At 67.1% G+C, this 24,553-nt stretch overlaps 1 protein-coding gene across 1 annotated transcript; it reads right to left on the bottom strand.

Moving 5' to 3' along the window:
• Positions 1-274: 274 nt before the first annotated feature.
• On the bottom strand, positions 275-24,198 carry JAG2 (jagged canonical Notch ligand 2). Its single transcript, XM_021675253.2, has 26 exons — positions 24,133-24,198; positions 23,531-23,887; positions 14,563-14,620; positions 12,662-12,913; positions 12,498-12,558; positions 9,235-9,365; positions 9,011-9,130; positions 8,703-8,816; positions 8,366-8,479; positions 8,055-8,168; positions 7,929-7,975; positions 7,668-7,841; positions 6,415-6,565; positions 6,183-6,335; positions 5,995-6,108; positions 5,577-5,690; positions 5,378-5,491; positions 5,043-5,159; positions 4,757-4,784; positions 4,590-4,675; positions 3,817-3,930; positions 3,593-3,708; positions 2,978-3,220; positions 2,209-2,340; positions 1,035-1,191; positions 275-771 (listed from the first exon to the last, which is right to left on the bottom strand). The coding sequence occupies exons 1-26, from the start codon at positions 24,196-24,198 to the stop codon at positions 275-277; spliced, it is 3,744 nt and encodes a 1,247-aa protein (XP_021530928.2).
• Between the last annotated feature and the right edge of the window lie 355 nt (positions 24,199-24,553).

Consider the following 24,553-nt stretch of genomic DNA (forward strand, 5'->3'; position numbering starts at 1 on the left):
ACACCCTCTGCTCTCTCCTGCCACACAGCGAGTGCCATGCACGGGAACGTTACAAAAATAACAACTATCCGAGAACTCGCCGTTGTCTTCTGCCTGACAGCTACCGAATAATTTATACAAGGTTAAAGAAAGGTAGAAAATAAACATTTGTTTTTTGTTTTTGGTGGTTTTTTACACAAAATAAAGAAACTATGCACATGGCCTTGGCCTCCAGGTCTGGCAGGTGGCGTGGCTCCCACGTGGGTCCCGGTCCCGGCCCGGCTGGCGGCCGCCCCTACTCCCTGCCGGCATAGCGGGTCTCGTTCGTGCTCCTGACCGCGCGGTTGTCCACTTTGGGGCCCGAGGCCCAGCGGGCCGGCCTCCCCGGTGAGTGGCCAGGATCTTTGGTGAATTTGTACGAGAGGAATTTCTCCGCTTCCAGGGAGTCCTCCTCACCACGGCCCAGGTCCTCGTCCTCCTCGTCCTCCCTGACGCCCGCGTGACCGGCCGGCCCGGGCAGCGCGTCATCCGCCCTGCGCGGTGGCGGCGTGAAGTTCTTGCACTGGTAGAGTACGTCCTTGTGGCCCCCGCCGCCCCAGGGGCCGCCCCCTGGCCGTTCGATGGGGTTGCGGATGGGGTTGAGCGGGGCCCACTGGTTGTTGGCGCTCTCCTCCCGCGGCAGCCGGCTCCTCTCTCGCTCTTTCCTGCGCTTGCGTGTCCACCACACGCACAGAACCACGCACGCCAGCCACAGCATGCTGAAGGCTCCACATAGCACGGGCACCAGCAGACCTGGGGGCCGAGGAGAAGGGCCAGTGGGTACTGAGGCCAGGGTGACTGCAGGGTGCTAGCCACACACCCAGGCCTGGGCCAGGCGGCCAGGCCCCACCTTCTGGTTCCTGGCTTGTGGGGAGAGTCCCAGGACGGGGCCTGGGGGGCTGGGCAGCAGGTGCCAGGGACTGCTGTGTTCCCGGGGGCTGCACGATAGGCCGGCTCTGTGCCCCAACGCCTGAGCTGCCTGCCTGGCGCCTCCCCAGGCCCACCTCTCGCCTCACCTGTGGAAGAGCCTCCCACGACGAGCGTCTCCACCTTGACCTCGGTGACGGCCAGGAGCAGCGAGCTGTTCCCCCGCTGGGTGATGGCGGCCACGATGGCGTGGGCTGCACCCTGGATCAGGCTGCTGTCAGGCAGGTCCCTGGCAGGGCTGAAGGACTGCAGCAAAGAACAGCATTGTAGGGATAGCCTGAGGGCCCGAGCCTGCCCCCGGGACTGAGGCCCTGGTCACGCGGGAGCATGGCGCATGGGAGAGCCTGGGGTCCTGCGGTACGGAACTCAACCCCAGGCAGTGAGTGTGTCGAGGGGGAGGGAGGGTGGGGGTGGCACCGTCCACTGACACCTGCTCTGATGGTTGTCCCTTCCCTTCTCACCTGCTCCCAGCCCCCACCCCACCTAGGGGCCACATCCCAAGGGCACCACAAATCTAGCACCTCCACGAGGCCACGGTGACCCAGGGCTGTACCCTTGTCTCCACCACGTGCCTGATGGTGCCGTGACCTGTGCTGGCTCACTTCTCACATCTGTCCTCTGCCTCTACTGCCCTTCCGTCACCTAGCAGCACACACCCATGTCCCCCGACCCCATCTGCAGTGGCTTTAGGACACCAAAACACTGTGTGTCCCTCCCGTGCCTGGCCGTGACCTCCACCTGCCACACTGTGCCACGGCCACACCCACTGCTCTGCACACACTCACCACGGTCCACCCCCACCACACCATGATCCGGAACATTCCCTCTCCTCTCCGGGCACATGCCCGCCCCAGTCTCACCCGACCCTCTTGGTATCCACTCACATCTGACACCCCCCAGGGCTGGAGCAGTCCCAAAGCAGGCCTTGCAGGGCGGCCCGAGCCCACAGACTCCCCTGCTGCCTGTGACGTGAGGACACAGAGGCAGACAGAGCGGGGGGCCAGGGGAGGACACAGCTGCTGTAAAGCGGGTTCCACCCCACAGCCCTGCTCGTCCTGATGCTGGCCGGGCCCAGGGAGCAGTTACTGGACGGGCCTGCAGTGTGGGCAGTGAGGGGCCGCAGCCCCAGCCTGGGAGACATGCCTGCCTGCAGTCCCTCCACACCAGGACCAGCTTTGCCAGAGCCTCTGCCTAGCAAGGCCATGACCTGCACAGGACAGGACCCAGTGCCCACCCAGGTGCTGCACACCACTAGGCACTCACCACAGCCACCTCCACGGCGCTGGCCTCCGAGGATGCCCGGTCACAGAGAAGCACTAGCAGGCGGTCCCGCGCCACAGCCCTCGTGGCTGGCAGAGAGCGGATCCCAGAGCAAATGGCGCCCACCGTGGTGCCCTGAGTAGAGACAGGCAGCGCGTGGGCAGGGCAGGGCAGGGCGAGGCCGAGAACCTGACACCTATGTCCCTGGACCGGCACTGTGGGTACACGCAGGACACACCCCACAGCCTGCCCATGAGGGCAGAGCAGAGATGCCAAGGGCCTAGTGGGGGCAGCTTCCCATCCGGCTATGCCCTACACCAGGAGGCAGGGCACAGCGCCCCCCACCCATCCTCGGAGGAGCCAGCTCCACCGGCAGATGGCGGGGGGAAACGGTAGAGCAAGCTGCTGCGGGTCTCCTGTTCTGAGCCCCTCCTGGGAGACGGGACCCAGCTTCAGGCACACAGCAGACAAAAGTGGGTCCCTGGCCAGGGCAAAACTGCCCGTCGAGCTGCAGCCCAAGAGCCAGGCCGAGGCAGCCATGGCACCATCAGTCCAGGCCCTCAGGATAGCTGGACCAACGGGCACCCCACGCTGGCTGTTCTCCCAGCCTCCTCTGCCACCCCCACCCAGCACCGAGCCCAATGTCCTGCGCATCTGACCCCACAGGGCCACTCTCTGTGACCAAGAGTGACTGTTCGGCCAACCAGGACCTCCCTGCCCCGTGGGGCTGGGCTTTGGCCACGCCAAGAGCGGATGCCGCCGGGCCCCTCACCTGCGGCACGTGGTCGCGACTGAAGCGTAAGGTGAGGCGGGCACAGTTGTTGTCCAGGTGGCCGGAGCGCGGCAGGCAGGGGGTGCTGGGTGGCTCTTCTGTGCTGCACTCGCCCCAGGCCTCACAGGGTGGTTGCAGACATTGGCCTGGGGCTTTCTCCAGGCACCTCTGCCCCAGCGGGCACTGGGCGCTCAGGGCCTCGGGCTGGCCGGACAGCAGACAAGGCTTCCACCCGCACCACACCTGGACAGGGACACACAGGAGAGTCAGATGCGGGCGCACGAACCAGGACCCACAGGCAGGTGCAGGCCCCACACAGCAGAGGGACACCGCCCAGGTCTGCAAGCCCCAGGGGCTCCCAGGGAGGCAGGTCAGGCTGGACAGCAGACAGGGCAGGCGGAGCAAGGTGGGGACCAGGCCAGGCCTCTGCGTCCCAACCTCACATCAAGGCGTGGGGCCTAGCTGGGCTCCCTTCTCCCTGGGTGTCCCTCAGAGGTAGGCAGATAGCTCTCAGCCCACCCTGACCCCATAACCCGCCTCCTGATCTCACGGAGTGGTCAGGGTCAGCGAGCACCAGCCCCGGGCAGGGCAGGGAGGCTCCCAGGCAGCCCGCACCTTGCTGCAGTCACGGCGGCCGTCCAGGCAGCGGCAGCTGTTACAGTCTTCCACCCAGGAGCTTCCGTGTGGGAAAGGAGTGCCCCGGGACCAGCAGGACCTCCCGAACCCGATCACTGTGGGGAAAGGGGGCTCGAGGGTCAGCAGTGGGCATCTGGCCCTGGGGCCGGGTCTCACCCATGCCCCCAACCCGACCCAGCCCAGGGCAATCACACGGGGCCTACCTTCCTGGCACCGGGGGCCGGCTCGGCCGGGCGGGCAGCTGCAGCGATATCCGTTGATCTCGTCCACACACGTGGCCCCGTAGGCGCAGGGCGAGGACTGGCAGTCATCAATGTCTGCCGGGAGAGCGGCCGCCGCTCAGCGCAGTGAAGCCAATGCCCACCGCAGGACCGGCATGGCCGAGCGCAGCAGGGAGCCAGCGCACGTGGGCGCAAGCCCCAGGCTGATGAGCAGCCCCTGGGCCAGCGCGAAGGCCTTGCCAGCCCTGCAGGGCCCACCTGCCCCACCGCCCAAGCTGCTGCCTGCCCGAGGCCTTCCTGAACCCAGCCTGGCCCTGGCCCAACAGCACCCTCCTCCATCCATCTGCCTCTGCAGTGGGTCTGTCCCGTCCTAGATCAACCCCAGCTGCTGGGTCAGACCAGCCAAGAGGCACTGGACAGACAGCTGGGCTGACACCCAGGGCGCCAGCCCTCCAGCCACAGAGGGTCCCACGTCAGGCCACCCGCTCAACCCCCACGGGTCCCGTCCTTCTCCTCCCTTGGCCCCAGAATGGTCCGTGGGGCTGGAGCCCCCCACTTCATCACTTCGCAGGGTATGCCACAGGACACAGACATGTGAGGAAACTGAGGCTCAGAGGCAGGAAGTGGTTGTGGCCACACTGCCCTTCAAGGGATATGGACATTAATGTCCCCAGACTCCTGCAGACTCCTGACGCCTCAGCTGGGCTGGAGGGGCTCCCAGGGCTGAGGCCCACAGCCCCCGACAGCCCACTCACTGATGCGGCAGTCGGGCCCCGCGAAGCCAGGCGCACACTCGCAGCGGAACCAGTTGACGCCGTCAACACAGATGCCACCGTTGTAGCTGCAGGGCAGAGGGTGGGCGTCAGGCGGCCCTGCGGTAGGCCAAGTCCCGCCCCTGCTGCGGCCCCAGGGTGCCACTCACCAAGGCAGAGGGTTGCAGTCGTTGGTATCTGGTTTGGGAGAAGAAGGCAGAGAATCAGTACCCAGCCCCAAGCATGCCAGCCTCTGTCCAGCCTCAGCGTGATCACACTGTGGGGCTGGGGAGGGTCAGGGTCAGGAAGCTGGGCAGGACCATCAAGGAGGGTGCCTTTTATTGGGGGCAGGGGCAGCAGCACGAGGGGCTGGCAGAGGGAATGGGGAGAGAGTCGGGGGCAGGATGTGTCTGGGTGGAGGGAAGCGACCCCGCCCACACGCCCTCCCGCACTCACTGTGGGTGCAAGTGCGGCCCTCCCAGCCATCCCGGCAGATGCAGGAGAAGGAGGCCCCGCTGCCCACGCAGGTGCCCCCGTTCACACAGGGGTTGGGCAAGCAGCTGCTGTTCTTGGCTGCAAGGAGAGGAGGAGGAGGAGGAGGGAGCTTCTCACCTGGCGCTGGGGCAGGCCCCAGGTCTCCACACCACATCCACAACCCAGACAGGGCAGACAGACCCGGGGCAGGGGGCAGGTGTGGCCCTCGAAAAAGACCCCTTGGCCCAGCACGCGTGAGGGAGCGGCTCCTGGGAGGGCCCGTGCCCGGGGTGGCAGGGGCGTCGGGGGCTCCTCACCCACGGTGCAGGTGCTGCCCGTCCAGCCAGGGGGGCAGGCACAGCGGAAGGTGTCGCCGCTGTCATAGCAGGTCCCGCCATTGCTGCAGGTGTAGGCGTCGCACTGGAACTCGCCTGTGGGCAGATGGGCCGCTCAGCAGTCGGGCCCCAGACCGCCAGGGCCAGGGTCCCGGGGCAGCCGGGGCCTGTGGGCACTCACGTGAGTGGCACGTCTTGCCCTTCCAGCCGTCGTCACACGCGCAGTAGAAGTCGTTGACCAGGTCGTAGCAGCGGCCGCGGCTGTGGCAGGGATCGGGAAGGCAGTCGTTGGGATCTGGGGGCGAGGACGCCGGTCAGCGGGCGGGGGGTCACCGGCGCTTAGGGAGGGCTTCCCGGGGGAGGAAGCACTGGAGCTGGGCCAGGGAGGACAGAGAGGCAGGGAAGGAGCGTCGGGGGTGGGGAGCTGGTCCCGGGCACGGGGCAGCCTGGGATTCCACCGTGTTGCAGCAGGACCCTCCGGCTGGGCCCTTCTGGGTACCGGCCCAGCAGCACCCAGGCAGTGGCCACCTCGGGCTGATGAGGGGCCCACAGGGGTGGAGGCACACATGGGCTGCGTGGGCGGGCGCCGGGACACTCACTGGTGTCGCAGAGCTCGCCCTCCCAGCCACTGGGGCAGAAGCAGCGGAAGGCGTCCACCTCGTCGATGCACGTGCCCCCGTTGCGGCAGGGCTGGCCCAGGCAGTCGTCGATGTCTGCAGGGGCGAGCGGGTGAGCCGGGGCCGCAGGCCGGCCCAGCCCCACCCCGACCCCCGTCTCGGCCACTCACTCTCATGGCAGTAGGTGCCGGTAAAGCCGCTGTCACACACGCAGGAGAAGTTGCCCCCTGGCCGGCTGACGCAGCGTCCGTGGGGGCCGCACACGCCGGAAGCTGCCGCACTAGGCGCCCCGGGCCCCGCGTCCAAGCCGCAGCCGTCGATCACTGTGGCGGGCAGTACGGTCGGGAGTCAGGCCCACCCCGGCCCCACCATCTCCCCACCACCCCACGCTGCGGTCAGCACCTTTGCAGGCCCCGCCGGGGCACGGCTCCCGGGGCACAGAGCAGTTCTTGCCACCAAAGTCATCGGGGCAGGCGCAGTAATAGTCACCCTCCAGGTCATAGCAGCGAGCACCGTTCCGGCAGGGGCTCGGCTCACAAAGGTCGACGTCCACCTGCAGGGTGCGGGGACGCCTGTGAGAGCCTGGGCCGGGGACACAGGCCAGGCCTCTGCGGCCACAGGAAGGCAGATCCCAGGGAACCTCAGGCCCCTCCACCCTGGCCCGGGCAGTGCCAGCCAGAGCCCAAGACCCCTGCCCAACTGAGACTGCCCAGACCTTGTCAGTTGAACACCGACACCCGAGAGCCCCCACCTCCATCCCCAGCTCCACTGCAGCCCAGCTTGGGCTCCCGACCCTCTCACACACTGCCCAGCCACCCTCAGAGCCAAGACTGTGGGTTTTTCCAGGGCCAGCCCCTGCCATGCTCACAGGACCTGAGGTCAGACCCCAACCCCTTCCCTGGGGCCCAAGAAGCCCTCTGGATAGGAGGCCCATCCTCCGCACCAAGGCGAGGGCAGGGTCTTGGGCTGCCCAATGTGGGAGGGAGGGAGGTCAGGGGAGGTGGGAGAGGGGGTGGGAGGGAGGTGGGTCAGGGGAGGTGGGGGAGGGGGTGGTGGGGAGGTGGGTCAGGGGAGGTGGGAGAGGGGATGGTGGGGAGGTGGGTCAGGGGAGGTGGGAGAGGGAGGTGGGTCAGGGGAGGTGGGGGACGGGGTGGGAGGGAGACAGGGGTTTTGGAGGCAGGGGAAAAGGGGAGATTGGGGGAAGGGATCCAGCACAACGGATGCTCAGAGGGAGATGAGAGCATCAGCCTGGAGAGAGATGCTCACTCGGACCCAGGACTCACCCATGGCAGGTGCATGCTCCTCCATCATCAGGCACCTACCATGCCCCATGTGCTCTGCCCACCACAGCGCCCTGCCCTTCAGTCCCAAGGGGGTACACAGATGGACAGATGGGCCTGGGCAGCCAGCAGCCTGAGGGCTCCTGGCCTAGGACACCAGGATGGCCCGGCACAACAAACAAGGCCCACAGGGGGCCAAGCCTGTGACAGCCCCACGCGCCCACCCGACACCCGGGGAGGCCTAAGCCCGGGACGCCATGGGGACGGCTACCCCTGCATCAACCCGTGGTCACTGAGGCCCCGTGGTCAGGGGATGAGGCCTACCCTACAGCTCCCAGAGCAGCAGGTGGGGCGGGGTGGCCAGGCACACCTCACCTCACAAAGCGGCCCGGAGAAGCCCCGGGGGCAGTGGCAGCGGAAGCCGTCGGCCAGGTCCTCGCAGAGGCCGCCGCTGCGGCAAGGGCCGCTGGCACACTCGTCTCGCTCCAGCTCGCAGTGCCGGCCTCCAAAGCCCCGCGGGCACACGCACTGGTACCCGTTCACTAGGTCCTGGGCAGGCCGGCCGGGTGAGCCTCCTGCAGGCGCCCCAATGGCCCCACAACCCCCACGCCACACGCCCTCCCGGCCCCACCTCACCTTGCAGGTGCCCCCGTGCTGACACTGCCCGCGACAGTCGTTGACGTCTGGGGGCAGAGGAGCAGGGTCAGAGGCGGGGTCCCACGCGCCTCGGCCCGCCTGCCAGTGCCCGCCCCCCATACTGACTGATGTGGCAGTTGATGCCTTTCCAGCCCGGGATGCAATCACAGTAATAGCCGCCAATCAGGTTTTTGCAAGAAAAAGCGTTAAGGCACGGCTTCCCTTCACACTCATTGGCGTCTGTGAAAAAGACAAGGGGGAGCCATGGGCTCGGGCCCTGCCTGCTCCACCGCACCACGCCTGGCGCCCGCAGCCCAGCAGCACCCGCAGCACCACGCCTGGCGCCCGCAGCCCAGCAGCACCCGCAGCACCATGCCTGGCGCCCGCAGCACCGCATGCACAGCCCACGCTCCTGCGCACACGCTCGGAGCCCTTACCCAGCTGGCAGGTGGCCCCCACCCACTGCTCGGGGCAGATGCACTCGAAGCCATCCACCTGGTCCACACAGGTGCCACCGGCTGCACACGGGTTCGAGGCACACTCATCAATGTCTGCAGAAAACGGAGAAAGGTGGGGCCGTGGCAGCGTGATCCATGGGGATGAGGTCCCCGTGAGCAGGGGGGACCACAAGCCGGGGTCTTCCTGCCACTTGTCCTCGCCAAGACATTCACAGCCACACATGTGGACTCCATCACCGAGCCCCACCTCAGCGAGCTGCCCCACTCCCACCACTGATGCCAGGCAGGGTCCCCTGCCCACGTTGCAGACACTCACCAAGGGCACAGGTGGGCCCGCTCCAGCCTGATGGGCAGTGGCATTCAAAGCCAGATGGCACCTCATGGCAAGAGCCCCCATTGGCACACGGGTTAGAGGTGCAGGCGTGCTCGGCTGCAGAATCACAGAGGGGGTCAAGGCTGGCAGCCAGGCCCCCAACCTCCCACAAGTCCTCCCCAAGCCCACGGGGCCCCAAGCTGGGGGTCAGGCACCCACCACACAGGAGGCCAGAGGGATGGGGCCTCACCGGTTCCCCAAGGAACCAGTCCCTGCCTGGCTGGGACTTGGGCGGCGTCCCCCCGGCGTACCCCTCTCGCAGTTCCTCCCCGAGTAGCCGTCGGGGCAGGCGCAGCGGTACTGGTCGGGCTCGGCGTTAAGGCACGTGCCTCCGTTGATGCAGGGGTGGTGGTTGCCACAGTAGTTCAGGTCTGCAAGCAGGGGTGGGATGCTCAAGCGAAAAGCCTGGTCCCCACCCCCCAGCCTCCGCCCTGCGACGGTGGACATCAGGCCCACCCCCGACCCCCGCCACCACCTTTGTCGCAGAGCAGGCCGCCCCAGTTGGTCTCGCAGCTGCACTGCCAGGGCTCCACGCAGCTGCCGTGCACGCAGCCGGGGTAGGGCACACACTCGTCACAGAACCTCCCTTGCCAGCCGTAGCTGCACCTGGGGGAAGGGGAGGGGCGCGAGACCCGGTGAGCTGTGACACCTGAGAGGGCGGCAGAGGAACCAGGCAGTCACTCGGGCCACACCCAGGGCCAGCGGGCGGCCTCGGGCCTTTGAACTGCAGCAGCCCCAGCCAGGCAGGAGTTGCGGCCCCGCTGGCCAGCCCCACTGTCACGGGCATTCCCGGCCGCTGGCGGCTGACGGTCAGCCCAGCTGTCCCGTCACTCCTCCCTGAGCTATTTTGGGACTCACCCGTGAGCTGGGCCCCGAGAGCAGGCGCCAGGAAAGGAAGGCCCTGCCGGGTATGAGAACGCCGGCCTGGACTCACCAGATGCTGCCAGGGCCAGGCAGCATCAGGGGCTGGGTAGGCCGGTGGGCAGTAGGGGAGCACTCCTGGCCCTGCCTCAGCCATGTAGCCCTGGGCACAGCACACGCCCTCACCCCCACCCAAAGGCAGTCATTTCTCTCCCTCCCAGTAAAGTCCCACAAAGTGTCCATCTCACAGATGGACCTACTGAGGCCCACAGGCTGTCCTGGGCCGGCCCTGTGCAGGGTAGTTCCTCATGCCGGAGCAGTTCCAGCGCGCCCTCGAAAACGGCCCGAAGAGGCCTCTTGGCCCCCAGGCCTGGCCCTGCCACAGGCTATCGGTCAACATCCCCTCTTGGGGGTCCTCCAGGAGGGGGAAGGTGGCCAGGGCAGAAGCTGGCCTGACTCGAGGGGGCCGCCACTCAGGCCCTGACGGGACGCCGGGAGGCCCTTCCTAGAACTCTCAAGTCCTGCAGGACAAGAACGACGTCCAGGCCACGTCACTTCCACATCGGCACCCGCCACACTTTATTTTTGCAAAAGGAAAGACCACGGCCCTTCCTGAGCCGCCCTCAAGCCGCACAGCCGGTACCAGAGGCCTAGCAGTCCAGCTCAGCCGCCACAAATGGGGAAACTGAGGCTGGGGAGAACGTGTCTCCAGCACCCAACCCTGAATGCAATGGTCCATGTGGGTGGCCTCACATCCCGCCTGGAATCCCTCCTCCGTGGACATAGAGACCCAGGCTCAGGGCGGGGCTGTGCACACCTTGGGTCACCCGCCAGGGAGCGCCACAGCCAGGCTCAGAGCCCAGCCCTTGTGAGTCCCAAGGGCGTGCTCTCAACCCAGGGCGGGGCAGCCCACGCAGGCCCCCATCTCCCGGTTTCCCCAGCCAGCAGCCCCAGGGCCCTGGAGAGGCCTCAGCAGGAAGGCACGGTCATCTCCGCAGCATCCGGTGGGGGGGCGCGTCCTGCGCTGGAACCTGAGCCGGGGCTTCGGCAACAGCTGTGCCTCCCCCGCAGGGCTAGCGGGAGGGGCGGGCGGGGCTCACCTACTGCCCCACCCACCAGGCCCCTGGACTCCTGCTCCTCATCTTCCTGCGGGGGGAAGGGCGGGGACGGCCAACTTCTCGGCCGCCTTCCTCCAGCCTCGGTGGGACATTCCGGCTGCCAACCCCCAGCCATCCAGGTCATCTGGTCACGCAGGGCCAGGCGAGGCTGCACGGGCCGACTCCCGAAGGCCTGCCTCTGCCCAGACCAGGGTCACCCTGGTGCGCTTCCTGGGCTGACTGGAGGCTCGCGCACCCGGCCGGGCATCCCTGTGTGTGCCAGTGACCGGGTGGGTGGCCCTGGCCCCGCTCGCCTCCTTGCCATGGGACTGGCCAGGGCAGCTCCTCACAGGAGGCTTCCAGGCCACTCAGCCGTGGGGCCTGTGGAAGGGCCACCCACCTCCCTACCCTGGCTCCCAACTCAGCTGGGTCCCAAACTGCCCCTCCTGTTGGAAACACCAGGCTGTGTGACCCTGGGGAAATCATTTGCCCTCTCTGTGCCCCAGCGTCCTTGTCTGAGAAGCGCCCATGGAGGAAAACCCACTCCTCAGAGAGAGCTCCTGGGACCCCCTGCAACCCAAGGCGGGCTGGAGGGCAGCACTCACGTCCACCTGCTGTCTCTCCGCCAGCTCGTCCCCTCTCCCGGGCTCCCCAGCCCGCTCCTACACAGGAGGCTCCCCGATCAGAGCCCACGCCCACTCCAGACCCCGGGCCCCAGCCCCTCCTGCTGCCCCTCCACTTCTCTGCTCCACTCTCGGGCAATGCTAGCCCCCCGGCCTGATCCCCCCACACTCTGGTCCGGGTCCCGAGGCGTCCGCTGTCTGCACTTGGCTACGAGACCCCGGCCACTCGTGGAGGCCCTTGCCGGCTCCTCATCTGTACGCCCTGACCTGTGGCGGCCAGGACTGGCCCCTCGGCCTGTCTCCTCTCTATCCTCCCACTCCTTCCAGGCTTTAAACACCTCCTGAGTGCCACAGACCCCCGTGTGGCTAGGGCTGGGCCTCGCCCATAAGCTTTCTCGGTGGCTCCTGCGCCGGGCAGGCGTCCCCCTAACGCCATCCACCCCACTGCTGCCCCTGCCTGCTCCTCTGTGGCCGCTCTTCCTGCAGTCAGAGGGTCCACTCTTCAGCAGTTTGGGGTCTTCTCGACCCCACACTCGTCCCCCTTTATCAAATCCATCCACAAATCCCTGGGCTCCACCCCAGGGTGTCTGCAGGCCCCTCTCCACCTCCCACTGGCCCCTCTCCCCCAGCCCCCACGTGCCCTGCAGCAGCCTCCTCCCCGCAGCCTCCTCCCCCCAGCCTCCTCCTCACAGCCTCCCGTCTGCTGCTTCCATATGCAACGGCTACCTCGGCCCTTCCACCCACCCTGCCCGGCTACCAACCTGCCAGCAGCCTGTCTTCCCTTCCTGGCCCTGCAGGCCTCTCTCCCACCTCGTCTGCTTGGCCACCTCTCACTGCCCACCCCCTCCCCACGGGCAGTGCTACCGTGTCCCCTGCCCGTGCCCCATCTCCGGGTGGCTGGCAGCCTCCAGACCTCTGCCCCCTGGCCACGTGGCTGTCCAGCCAGCCTCCCTGATCTCCTCAGCATCCTCACGGGGCTATCATCAGACATACTCCAGGCTCAGACATGCGCCTACCGCACTGACCGAAAAGCCTCCCGCTCGCTGTGTGCCCGACCTCCAGCCAGCGCCAGGCGACTCCTGAGAGCCAGGCTGTGTGTGCCAGCGCCGTCTGCTGCATTGGGATGGAAGGGCGAAGACGGGCCGCAGCACACTTACCTGCACTCCCCAGGCACGCTGCATCCCCCGTGGAGCAAATTACACCCTTGTTTACACACGGCTGCGAACAGAGAGGAGGAGAGGCTTGCCGCGGCCGGCCGGCCCCGAGGCCTGTGCCCGGGCCTGCCGAGGCCCCCGCTGCCCTCCGCGGTGGCGGCCCTCACCTTCCTTGCACTCCCTGCCCATCCAGCCGTCCATGCAGGCCTTGTTGCCGTACTGGTCGCAGGTGTAGTGGCCGAAGAAGTCGTTGCGGGGCCGGCAGAACTTGTTGCAGGTGGCGCTGTAATAGTTCTCGTCGCAGCGCACGCGGATCTGCAGCTCCAGGTGCGCCACGTGGCCGCTGAAACGCAGGCTCTTCCAGCGGTCCTCGGGGTTGATCATGCCGGCGTGTGACACCCGCTCGATCAGCAGCTCCTCTTGGGGGGGCGGCAGAGTCAGCACGGGCTGGAGGAACCCACCCGGCCGGGCGGCCTCCAGGGCAACGGGGAGGGGGCGGGAGAAGTCTGCGGCACGGCGAGGCCGGGCACAGCAGGCGGCAGCACCGGGAGGGCAGGCCCACCGGCCAGGCTGCTGCAGAAAGCTCAGGGCCCAGGAGGACTGTCCCTCCCGCCACCAGCCTGCGCTCCTGCTCCCACTTAAACGCAGAAGGCTGGGGGGCCTCGCTAGGAGCTGGGGGCTGCAGGGAGGGCTGCTGAGACCACGGGCTCCACAGAGAAGGCACGGCTATGGCCAGGGTGTGAGTCCCGGGTCCCACACCTGCGCCCGCCCGAGCACCGTGTCCAGCCCTCGCCGGCACAGGCATGGTGCTCCGCTGCTGTCCCGTCTCCTGCACTGTGACTGGCTCCCACAAGTGCTGAACACCGCCTCCAAACAAGCCACCCCGAAGGTCCCCAAGACAGACCTAGGTTCAAGGACCCACTGGCTAAGCCTCACTTTAAGTAAAGCCCCCGGGAGACCAGGGGCTGGGGCAGGCAAGGTCCGTGCTGCCGGTCCCCGTGGCTCAGCACAGCTTCGACTTTTTCCACAATCAACGGTGAAGGGGTCCTCCAGACCTGCCTCTCCTGCCTCATGGGCCAAGACCTGGAAGGACTCTGCGCTGGCCCACTCCCGACGGGGCCTCCCGGCCGCCCCAGCCTCTCCAGACCCAGATCAAGAGCCCTGCCAACCTTGCTCTGGCTTCAGCCCACCTGTGCCTCCGCCACCCCCTCAGGGAACACCACTCCCCCGAGCCACTGAGGTCCCCACGGCTGCTGCTCCCCACCCAGACACCCCCACCACTGTCCCTGCCCTGTAAACAGCGCCTCCACTCTGCTGGCAGCTGGGACACCCTGGCCCCGCTCTCTCACCATCTCCAACCCACTGGCCAACCCCGTGCCTCCACTTCTGAGAACAGCTAGAGCCCCTCACCCCTCAGACTGCCCCTGGTCAGAGTCACCCTGACGTGCCCAGATTCATGTGGCACTTCCTCCCTGGTCTCTGTCCTGGCCCCACAGACAGAGCCCGTGTCCTCTCAGCGGCTTGCCAGCCCCCGTGATTTGAGCGTGGCCCCGGCTGCCCCTCCTGTCCCTCCCACACAGCAAGCCCGCTCCCGCCTGGGCCTTCACACGAGCTGCTCCCTCGGCCTGTGGGTGCTTCTGCATTCACCCATGGAAGCCCTCCCTGCCTTACCCCTGCAGGGCCCTGCACAGGGCAGCCAGCCAGCAGGCAAGCCTCAGGGAGATGGCCACCAAGGCCCCGTGCTCCAGGACAGACGAGTAGAGGGGGCCACAAAGCCAGAGAGACACTCAAGGGTGTCACCTCCACTGAGTCACTGACATGGGCCCCAAAAGAGCACACTCAATAGGACAACAACGTAGACAAAGCCAGGACTAGGGAGGAGAGTGCATGCACAGCTCTGCAAATCCCAAATGTGGCAGAGCTTCCCGGCAGCCAGAGCAAAAAGGGATACAGCACACATGATCCCCTGGGTAAAGGAAGGCTTTGTACCTAGCAGGCAGAGGACCTGGGCCCTGCCACCGGTGCCCTGAAGCTGCGAGGAGCGGCCACTGCCCCAGGGCTCACTCACCATTCGGGGTGGTGTCGTTGTCCCAGTCCCAGGCCTCCACGATGAGGGTGAAGGAACGCTGCAGACATGGGGAGGCGCGTCAGGTGCCTGGGGCCGCACCTGCGCCCTGTTCAGGGTGGGACAGGGCCCGGGCTTCCAACTCTGCCCCTGCGTCTGCCAGGCTCTGGCCCTTCCTCCCCAGCCAAGGACCCACTCCCAGAGTCCTCACAGGACCCACCACCCTCCTCATCCTCAAGCCACGTCCTCTGCAGAACCAAAAATGGCCCAGCTCCAGAAAGGGAGACTGCCCCTCCGGGCCACTCAGGCTCAGGGGCCTGGGCTCCCTACCGTTGGGTACCAGAGGCCCAGGCTGCCCTGAGCTGGCTCAAGTCAGCACAGAGCACAGGAAGAGCGACTGTGGGGGAGGTGGGCAAGGGGCAGCCTGGTTGGAGTAGCCACGACGGGGGCCCAGAGCGTTTCCAGGGCAAATGCCTCCCTGGGGGTGACCACTCGAGGGAATGTGAGGCCCCACCACAAGCCTGCCCTCCACCAGGTGCACGGGGGTGGCCAAGTAGAGGGCGCCCAGCCAGAGGCCCCCGACGGGCCCGAGCTGAGGTCCTGCAAGTACATGGCACACGGGCAAACTCACACCTCCCTCCACCCCCACAGGACGGGGGGCAGGAGGGGCCCTTGCAGCACAGCCTTACCGCATGGTAAGGACACCTGGCCCTCGTACGCCAGCCATGGTGACAGACGATGCTGTCGGCCAGGCAAAGTGACCACACGGCCGGCCTCCCACTCCACCCAATGCAGCCCACAGACTGTCAGTCACAGGCATGTCTCAGACACGAGGGACCCTGGGACACGCCCCACACTGCCCAGCACCGGGCACCACATGCCACAGCCTCTCGGCCCTCGCTGTCCAGGAACCCCACAGCTCCACCTGACATGCCCTTGGCCTGAGCCCAGCCCTGGCTCCATCCAGGTAGGGCCCAGAGGAGGGGGCTAGGGCTGAGCCACCTGCGGGCCTGCTGGCTTCCGGCCCCGGGGGATGCTGCATTGGGCAGTGTGCGAGCAGGCCAGGCCCACTCCATCCCTCAGCACCCCCATCCGCCCAGCCCCAAGGCCCAGCTGTGCTGGGGAGAACTAGCCCTAACCCACGCTTCCCCACTGAGCCAGGGCCCTACCTGTCCCCGCAAGGCCCAACCGCATGCCTGCCAGCCCTTCCCTGGTCCCCACCCCAGCCCCACCCCGGTGCCTCGGTCCCATCCAGCTAAGGACAGGCCTGGCCTCCCAGGACATCGCAGAAGACTGCGCTCCCATGTCCAGCCCCTCCCTAACCAACCTGCTGCCAGCCACACCCAGCCTGGCCTCCAGGACAGTCCCCAGTCCCCCGCTCCACACCTCCAACTGTCCCTCAGATATGGACACCTGGGGCCCAACACAGCTGCCTACCCTGCGCCTCACAGCTGTACACACCCTGGCACCCCTCCTGAGCCCTGCCTCCAGAGCACCAGCAGGGAGCAGAGGCTAGAAGTGGGGAGCCATCCCCAACCGGTTTCCAGAACCCTCCCTAGCCACAGCAGGCTGTCACAAGGCCCTCAATCCCACCTCTCAAGGCTCCCTTAAACCCGTTTTCCCACATCCCACATGGCTCTGCCAGGCCACGGGGTCAAGTCGCTGCCTGTCTCCAGGCTCCCTGAGGCCATCATGGCCTGCAAAGCCCTGCCCATGGGAACCAGGAGATCTCCAGAGATACATCCACATGCCTTCCGAGGCTCCGTCCACACCTCACACAGAGCTCTGTCCACACTACCCCCATGGCTCTGTCTATACCCCCGAGCTCCATCCACACCCCCCAACAGGGTTCTGTCCACACAAACCCCCAGCTCCATCCACACCCCCACCAGGGCTCCATCCACAACTCCCCAGCTCAGAGCACCCTTGAGGCTTCCGAGGCTCCTACCCACCCGCTCCAGCCTGTCCACCCCTGTCCTCCTGGAGCACCAACCTCGAGGCGGCACCTGACCAAGCCCTTCCCCACCCCTGGTGACAGCTGGAGCACCCAGCCGCTTCCCAGGCATCTGGCGTTTGGCTCCTTCGTTCACATCAAGTATGCGGCAGGCATGGCTTTGCCACCAAGGATGCCAACCTCTGGCCAGCGCGGCTTGGGGAAAGTGGCAGGGAGCAGGGGTTGTTGTTCTGATAAGGCCAGGCCAACGAAGCACCTGTAATCCCAGCACTTTGAGAGGCCGATGTGCGCAGATCACCTGAGGTCAGGAGATCGAGACTAGCCTGGCCAACATGGTGAAACCCCATTTCTACTAAAAATACAAATTAGCCAGCTGTGGTAGCAGGTGCCTGTAATCCCAGCTACTTGGGAGGCTGAGGCAAGAGAATTACTTGAACCCAGGAGGCAGAGGTTGCAGCGAGCAGAGATTGTGCCATTGCGCTCCAGCCTGGGCAAAAGAGTGAAACTCAGTCTCAAAAAACAAAAAAAAAAGGCCAGGCCGGACTTCAGAGGGGTGATACCTGGGATTGAGGCTGCAGGGTGTGGGGGAGGAAGTGAGGGAGTGCATGGCAGCTCCTACACAAGGAGCTCTCCTACAAGGAGGCCCAGGGGCTGGGAGCGCATAGCCCACAGGGACAGTGGGTCACGCCATAGACCCAGAGCCCAGCACGGACTTCCTTCCTGAGGCTAAGCGAAGTGGGTGATTACTGGGGGTCTGAGTGAGGTCTGGGACCCACCAGGCTTTAACAGTCACTCTAGCCGTTGGACAGGAACCAGCAGGGCCAGGAAGCGGCAACTGCGGGGTGAGAGGATGGGGCCCGCATGGGTCTGAGAGCAGCTCTGGCCACAGGGCAGGCAGAGGAAAGCCAGGCCTCCTGGTCTCCCAGCACAGCCACACCTGGGCCTCGGGGCCAGCAGGGAGCTCCTCCCCACTCCCAGGAAACCCCATGCCAGCCGCTCAGGTAGGATTACTGCCACCTTCGCGTGAGCCCAGGGCTCTGGTTACGTGCTCCCACAGGGACGCACGCCTGCCCGCCGCCTAGAGGGCCCCACCGCCCGCCAGCTGGGGTGCCTACACCTGGATGGCAGGAAGTCATCCAGAGGGAACCTGAGCCGGCTCACAGGGCGGCACCTGCAGCCTCACCCCACCTGCCGCGCCCTCCCAGCCCCTCTCGTTCCCCAGGGGCCAGCCTCCAGGACTCAGCTGCCTCCTTTGCAAATAGCAACCTCTCACCCCGTCCTTCCTGCCTGGTGGGCCACGGTCTGGGACAGGGTTTCATCAACACCAAACCCCTAGAAAACAGGACAGACACGAAGGCCTGGGTTGGGGGCTGCTGGGGGGTGGGCATATTGTGCCCTTCCAGGAATGGGGCTGGGGCCTGTGGGGACGTGGGCCTGGGGCCAGCAGGGGCAACGAGGGCAGGGTGGACTAGGGGTCTGGGGACAGGTCAGATACCCACCATCTGCCCAGGTTCCCCAGCAAGCAGGAAGAGGAACCCAGACCCTTCCTTGAGGCCAGCCTAGCGAGGCTATGCCCCTGACCAGCCTCCGGAGGCCACGGGGGAAGGGTTTCATCCCTGCAGGCCCAGCTAAGCCTCTCCCTGCAAGCCTGGCCTGACTATCTGATCACCTCCTCCACAGCCCAACCCCCCAAGACTAAGTCCAAACCCTCCTCCTGTCCCCAGGCAGGGGCACGAGTCACAGGAGCAGACATGGCATTAGATGTCCCACTCTAGGCCTAGGGGACCTCAAAGCCCAGGACACCCCATGTCCAGGAAACCCCAAAGCACAGAGCATCCCACAGCCCAGGGCACCCCACAGCCTCCTCGCCCTGCTGCCCCGGGCCAACACGCCAACTTGGTTTCTTCTCTCAGCCTCCCGCATCAGCCTCCCGCCCCCCATGGAGCACACAGCTTGGTGCAGGCGCCAGGAGCTCTAAGCACAGATAAATTGTCTCCCGAGGGAGGGAAGAGGGGGTGGGGGCGAACAGCATCCCCTGAGCTCTGGGCCCTAGGGCCACAGCAGGAGGAGCAGACCAAAGCCCACCCCATGCAGGGACCCAGACACGGATGCTCCACACCAAAAACCAGCCAGGGCCTTGCCTGGGTGCACCCGCCATCCCCAGCACACCCCCTCTTCGGTGGGGGAGCTCCAAGACCCCCCACTGTGAAGACGGTGGCGGCTGGGGCCTGCTAACACCTGCCACAAAGCCCAGGGTATGACTGATGGCAGCCACACCCCGCTCAAGCCTGGGATGTGGGGATAGGAACCCTGATCAGGCCTGCAGTCTAGGGACAGGGACTCCACTCAGGCCTGGGGTCTGGGGACAGGGACCCTGCTCAAGCCTGGGGTCTGGGGACAGGGACCCTGGCTGGGACCTGGGGTCTGCGGATAGGGACTGCTCAGGCCTGGGGTCTGGGGACAGAGACCCTGGCTGGGACCTGGGGTCTGCGGATAGGGACTCTGCTCAGGCCTGGGGTCTGGGGGCAGGGACTCCGCTCAGGCCTGGGGTCTGCGGATAGGGTCCCTGCTCAGGCCTGGGGTCTGGGGCAGGGACTCCGCTCAGGCCTGGGGTCTGCGGATAGGGTCCCTGCTCAGGCCTGGGGTCTGGGGTCTGGGGACAGGGACCCTGGCTGGGACCTGGCGTCTGGGGATAGGGACCCTGGCTGGGACCTGGGGTCTGTGGATAGGGACCCCGCTCAGGCCTGGGGTCTGGGGGCAGGGACCCTGCTCAGGCCTGGGGTCTGGGGATTGGGACCCTGGCTGGGACCTGGGGTCTGTGGATAGGGACCCCGCTCAGGCCTGGGGTCTGGGGACAGGGACCCTGGCTGGGACCTGGGGTCTGCGGATAGGGACTCTGCTCAGGCCTGGGGTCTGGGGATAGGGACCCTGCTCAGGCCTGGGGTCTGGGGACAGGGACCCTGGCTGGGACCTGGGGTCTGCGGATAGGGACTCTGCTCAGGTCTGGGGTCTGGGGACAGGGACCCTGGCTGGGACCTGGGGTCTGTGGATAGGGACTCTGCTCAGGCCTGGGGTCTGGGGATAGGGACCCTGCTCAGGCCTGGGGTCTGGGGACAGGGACCCTGGCTGGGACCTGGGGTCTGGGGATAGGGACCCTGGCTTCGCCTGGGGTCTGGGGACAGGGACCCTGGCTGGGACCTGGGGTCTGCGGATAGGGACTCTGCTCAGGCCTGGGGTCTGGGGACAGGGACCCTGGCTGGGACCTGGGGTCTGCGGATAGGGACTCTGGTCAGGCCTGGGGTCTGCGGATAGGGACCCTGGCTTCGCCTGGGGTCGGGGGACAGGGACCCTGCTCAGGTCTGGGATTGCAGATAATTGTCTCCCCGTCCCCACCCCACCACCCGCAACTCAGGCCGGAGTCCGGCTCCACAAGTGCCTCTTTACTGGCCTAGCTCACCCCCTTCATCAAGACACCATGGAGCAGCACCCCCTGAGAGCCACAGTCTCCTCCCAGCCCGGCCTGCGGCCCCCAGCCCCCGCTACCTTCCCATCACGCTGCAGCCTTGACCCAGCCCACCCTGAGGAACCCTGACAAACCCCCAGCCCAATCCCCAGTCCTCCCTGGCCAAGGCAGCCCTCCCTGGCTCCTGTGGTCCCCATGTTGCCTGGGCACTGAAAACCCCACCCTGCCCCATACCAAAGCTTTGAACAAGACCCCCAAAGTACAAAGCAGACCCACCCTGAGTCCCCCCACAGGGCCACGGCAGGAGGAGCAGACCGAAGCCCACCCAGCACAGGAACCCAGACACCCACGTTCCACACCAGATCGGACAGCTCTCCTGGTCCCCAGTGGGACGGCGTGAGAAGGAGGGGTGGTCCTCAGTGTACAGACGGGATACCCTGCAGGGAGGGTGAGAGGCCAGGGCCCTGCCTGCCCCAGCCCCAAGCTCAGTACAGACAGGAAGTAGACTGGGGCTGAACCACACACCTGCCACAAGCCTGGCCCACCTTGAGCCCTGCGGGGCCAGATGCAGGGGGAGGGTTCTGTAAGAGTCTTCCTCCCCGGGGGTAACGGAGGGGAGGGGAGGGAAGGCAGGGAAGGGGAGAAATTGGGCAGGTCTGGGAGCCAGGCTGGGAGCAGAAGCACGGTCTGAGCTGGGCGCTTAGCAGCCTTATCTGATTTCATGAGACCTCCAATGAAAAAGCGCCACTGTGCCCATTTCACAGGTGAGAAAAGCCCGGCCCCAGCGCCTCCCTATGGCCCAGGACCTCAGGCCTCCTGAGCTGCTGGACACAGGGTCAGTCCCAGGCCTGCCTCCTACATCTACAGGGTCGTCACCCCGCCCTGCTCTCCTCACAAGCCCAGATCTGCCACGGGAACCATGTTCCAGCCACGTCACCCCACACAGCTGCCCTGGAACCCAGCACGCACACGCAAGAGACAGAGTAGGAAAGACCCTCGCTGGCAGGCGGGCTCCTGGTTCCAGAGGTGGGCCAACCAGGCAGGTGTGGCTTCCAGCTCCACCTCTGAGGGCGGGGCCCTGGCTGCCCAGGTCACGGCCAACTGCCACCACCCTGCTCCTCCCTCAGCCAGCACATGCCCCCTGGGCCTGCCACCTACCAGGCCCCAAGGCAAAGCTCCCTGCTGCCCCCACCATGACACTACTCTCCAAACCTCCATCACCACCTGTCACACCCACAGAGTACCTGGGGGTGCGTACACACACCGACTGGGAGAATGTGGCCTCACCCTGCCAGCTACAAGCTAGGCACCAGGACACCCCAGGGGTCCTGGGGATGTTTGGGGTGGAGCCAGGAGAGGTGGCCTGGGCACCCTGCTGGCAGGCAGTCCACCACCTCTCCATGTCCAAGACCCTGGGCCCACTCACTGGGGGAAGCTGAGACCAGCGCAGATCCATGAGTCGTAGACAGCACGCAGACCTCGGCCACAAGAAACCAGCCCAGGGGGCAGAGGGTCACCCAGCCAGGCCTGGGTCACCAGCAGAGACCACAGGGTGGGAAAGTCACCCAGGGGCCAGGGGGCGGAGGAGGGCGTGCAGAGCCCAGATGCCCCCACTCCTCTTCCACAAGGCTCTCTCATACCCCTTACTCCAGGGAGCCCAAGAGTCCCACAGGCTTGGGCAGGATGCCACTCTACCCTCCAGCTGAAACCCTCTGCAGGTCCCAGGGAGCCTGAACTCAGTCCCTGCCTTCCTGTCACCGCCAAGTATACCTCAGCTCACAGCACAGAACTGGACCCTCAGCAAGCCAAGGCAGCATGGCCATGGGCTGCCATCGCCCAAGTGAAAATACCAGAATGCTGGCATCACGGCTCGGCTCCTGCCAGGCCACATAGCAGGAGATCAGGGCTGCCCCCAAACACGCAGCTATGCCACTGCCCCAGCCCCTCACCCAGAGACAGGCCGCCTGCCCCCTCCTGGGGCATTCGAGGAACCGGCTGGGAGTAAGAGGCAGGGAGGAGAGCTGGCCCCGAAAGCCAGTGCCCGGGCTCCGAGGAAGGCCCAGTCCCATCCCACACCTGACCGGCTGGCCAGCGGGGCGAAGAGCCAGGGCAGACACGCGATAGCCCGCCACATTCTTCCAAGACCTCCCTGCCCCCACACCCCCTGCTGCCAACTCGAGCAGAAAACACATCCTCAGGTAGCGATGTGGGGCCACGCTGGCTCAGGCCCAGGTGCAGATGACAGGCTGCGGGCCCTGCTCAGACCTGCCTGTGCCGCCGTGGGGGTGAGGGGCTGGGCTTCTCACAACTGCCTGGGCCCTCCCATGCCTGCCCCTGCCTTTTCCATCTGAGGGACACTTTCCCCACTCTGAGGCCCTGGGTCAAGGGATACCCAGCTGGGTGCTAAGGGGTTGGGGACACGGCCAGAGGGGACCGTGGCCAGCTTCCACGGGTGGGAGCTCAGGAAGGGGTGAGGATGGGGCAGCCACAGCCAGGGCTCTGAAGGTACAGCACGGGACTGGGAGCCAGACCCGGCAGGGCCTGTCCTCCACTCGCAATCTCTTTGGGACCCAGGGTACCAGGTGGACACACTCCTGGTGCCTCCTGCCAGCTGGAACCACTGCCTGGCTCCCAGCTCCATCTACTCCCCGATCACAGGTGGGCATGGCCCTCTCGTTCCCACCCTCACCCACTTCCAGGCCCCCAGCACAGTGACCAAGCAGAGAAAGACCTCGGGCACCAGGGCAAGGCCCTGCTCAGACAATGAGGTCAGGCGTCTGAGGCCTGGGCCTGCCCCATCACTGCTACCCACCCACCGCCCCAGCCCTCACCCACACCCCGAGAACCACTGGGTGAGTACCCGTCTCCCAGTGACACTGGACCCCTTCCCCACTTCCTCCCAGCATACCCAGGCCAGGGCCCCTCCCAAGAGTAACAAAACCAAAAAAACCCACATACAGCACAGTGCCACGGAAGGTCACAGCACAGTGCCACGGAAAGCCACAGCACCAGGATCCCGCTATCTCTGCTTCTGAGGGATCTTGGATCAGGGGCTTCTGCCGACATAGGTGTTATGCGTTAGACTCTCGCCGGCCTAAGTCCCATGGCGCCCGCCCGTGCCCCCTGGGCATCCAGGAAACTGCAGGGCAGGCGCAGGCTGGCCACGGGCCCGGGGCGGCTCCGTCGGGGCCTGCCCTAGACCAGCCCCAGCACGCGCTGCGCACTTGCCTCCACAGCCTGCCCGGGACAGGGGCGCCTCTCCTCGCCTCCCCACCCAGACAGACACGCGCAGGACGACGCAGGCACACGCCGCAGGCTGCCGCGCACGCGGAACGCCGCCGCCGCGACCCGGCTCCCGGTGGCCCCGCGCGCCCACGTGGCCAGGCGCGGACCGAGCCCGCAGAGCACGCGCCCCCTGCCGGCCCCGCCCCGCCTGGGCGCGCGCGGCCCGCACACAGGTCCGGCCGCAGGTGCTGGGGGGGCCGCGGAGCGCGCGGGGCTGAGGTGCGGAGGGAGAGGGAACGGCTGGAGCGCGAGGGGTGTAGCTCACGTACCGGCCAGGCGAACTGGAAGGGGATGACGACGAGGCCCGGGTCCTGGTCGCCGCCAGCCCGAGCCCGCGCCCGCGCTCGCGCTCGGTCCCCCGCAGCGCCGGCCGGCGGCAGGTAGAAGGAGTTGCCGCCCAGCACAGGCGTGGCGCCGTGGCCGTAGTTGCAGGGCCCCGTGGGCGTCACCTTGGCCTGGTACTCCTTCAGGCACACGCGCACGTACGTGTCGCACTCGTCGTGGCCGCAGCCCCCCGCGCGCGTTGTCCGGCCGTCCCCGTCACAGCAGGCGCCGCTCAGCAGCTCCCCGTTCACGTTCCGCAGCGCGCTCAGCTGCAGCTCGAAATAGCCCATGGGCCGCGCCGCCTAAAAATAAGGCAGCGGGAGAGCGGAGGGAGGCGCGGGCCGGGGTCGGCGGGCCGGGCGCCAGAGGTGGGAAACAGGCCCCGCCGCCCCGCCCCCACCCAGCCGCGCCCGCCTGGAGCCCCTGCCGCCGCGCGCAGACTGGAGGGCTCCCCAAGCGCGGCGGCCCCAGGCAGTGCCCGCCGGCCCCGAGGGGCGGCCCGGTGCGCCCCGTCCGCGCCCCCCGCCGCCCCCGCCGCCCCGCTCACCTGCACCCAGAGCGCCAGCACCAGCAGCAGCCGCCGGGGCAAGCGCCCCCGGCCCTGCGCCCGCATTGCCCCCGCGACCCGCCCGCCCGGCCCCGCCGCCGCCGCCGCCGCCGCCCGCGCCCGGCTCCCGGCCGCCGCGCCGGCCTCCCAGCGCCCGCCCTCCGAGCGCCCGCAGAGGCAGAGGCAGAGGCAGCGGCGGAGGCAGCGGCAGCGGCGGCGCGGGCGGGGTCGAGCGCAGCGCCGCGGCGCGCGGGCCTGGGAGGCGGGCGTGCAGGGGCGGCGGCGGCTCCGGCTAGCTGGCGTCCGCGCTCCGGCGGCCCGGCCCGGCCCGGCTCCCACCCGGCGGCGGCGGCGGCGAAGACAGCGGATCCCGGCCTCGGCTCTGCGCGCCCGCGCTCCCGGCACCGCAGCCAACAAGTTC

Source organism: Aotus nancymaae, unplaced genomic scaffold (assembly GCF_030222135.1).
Source record: "Aotus nancymaae isolate 86718 unplaced genomic scaffold, 86718_ANA_hifiasm-v0.15.2.pri h1tg000011l, whole genome shotgun sequence".
NCBI lineage: Eukaryota > Metazoa > Chordata > Mammalia > Primates > Aotidae > Aotus > Aotus nancymaae.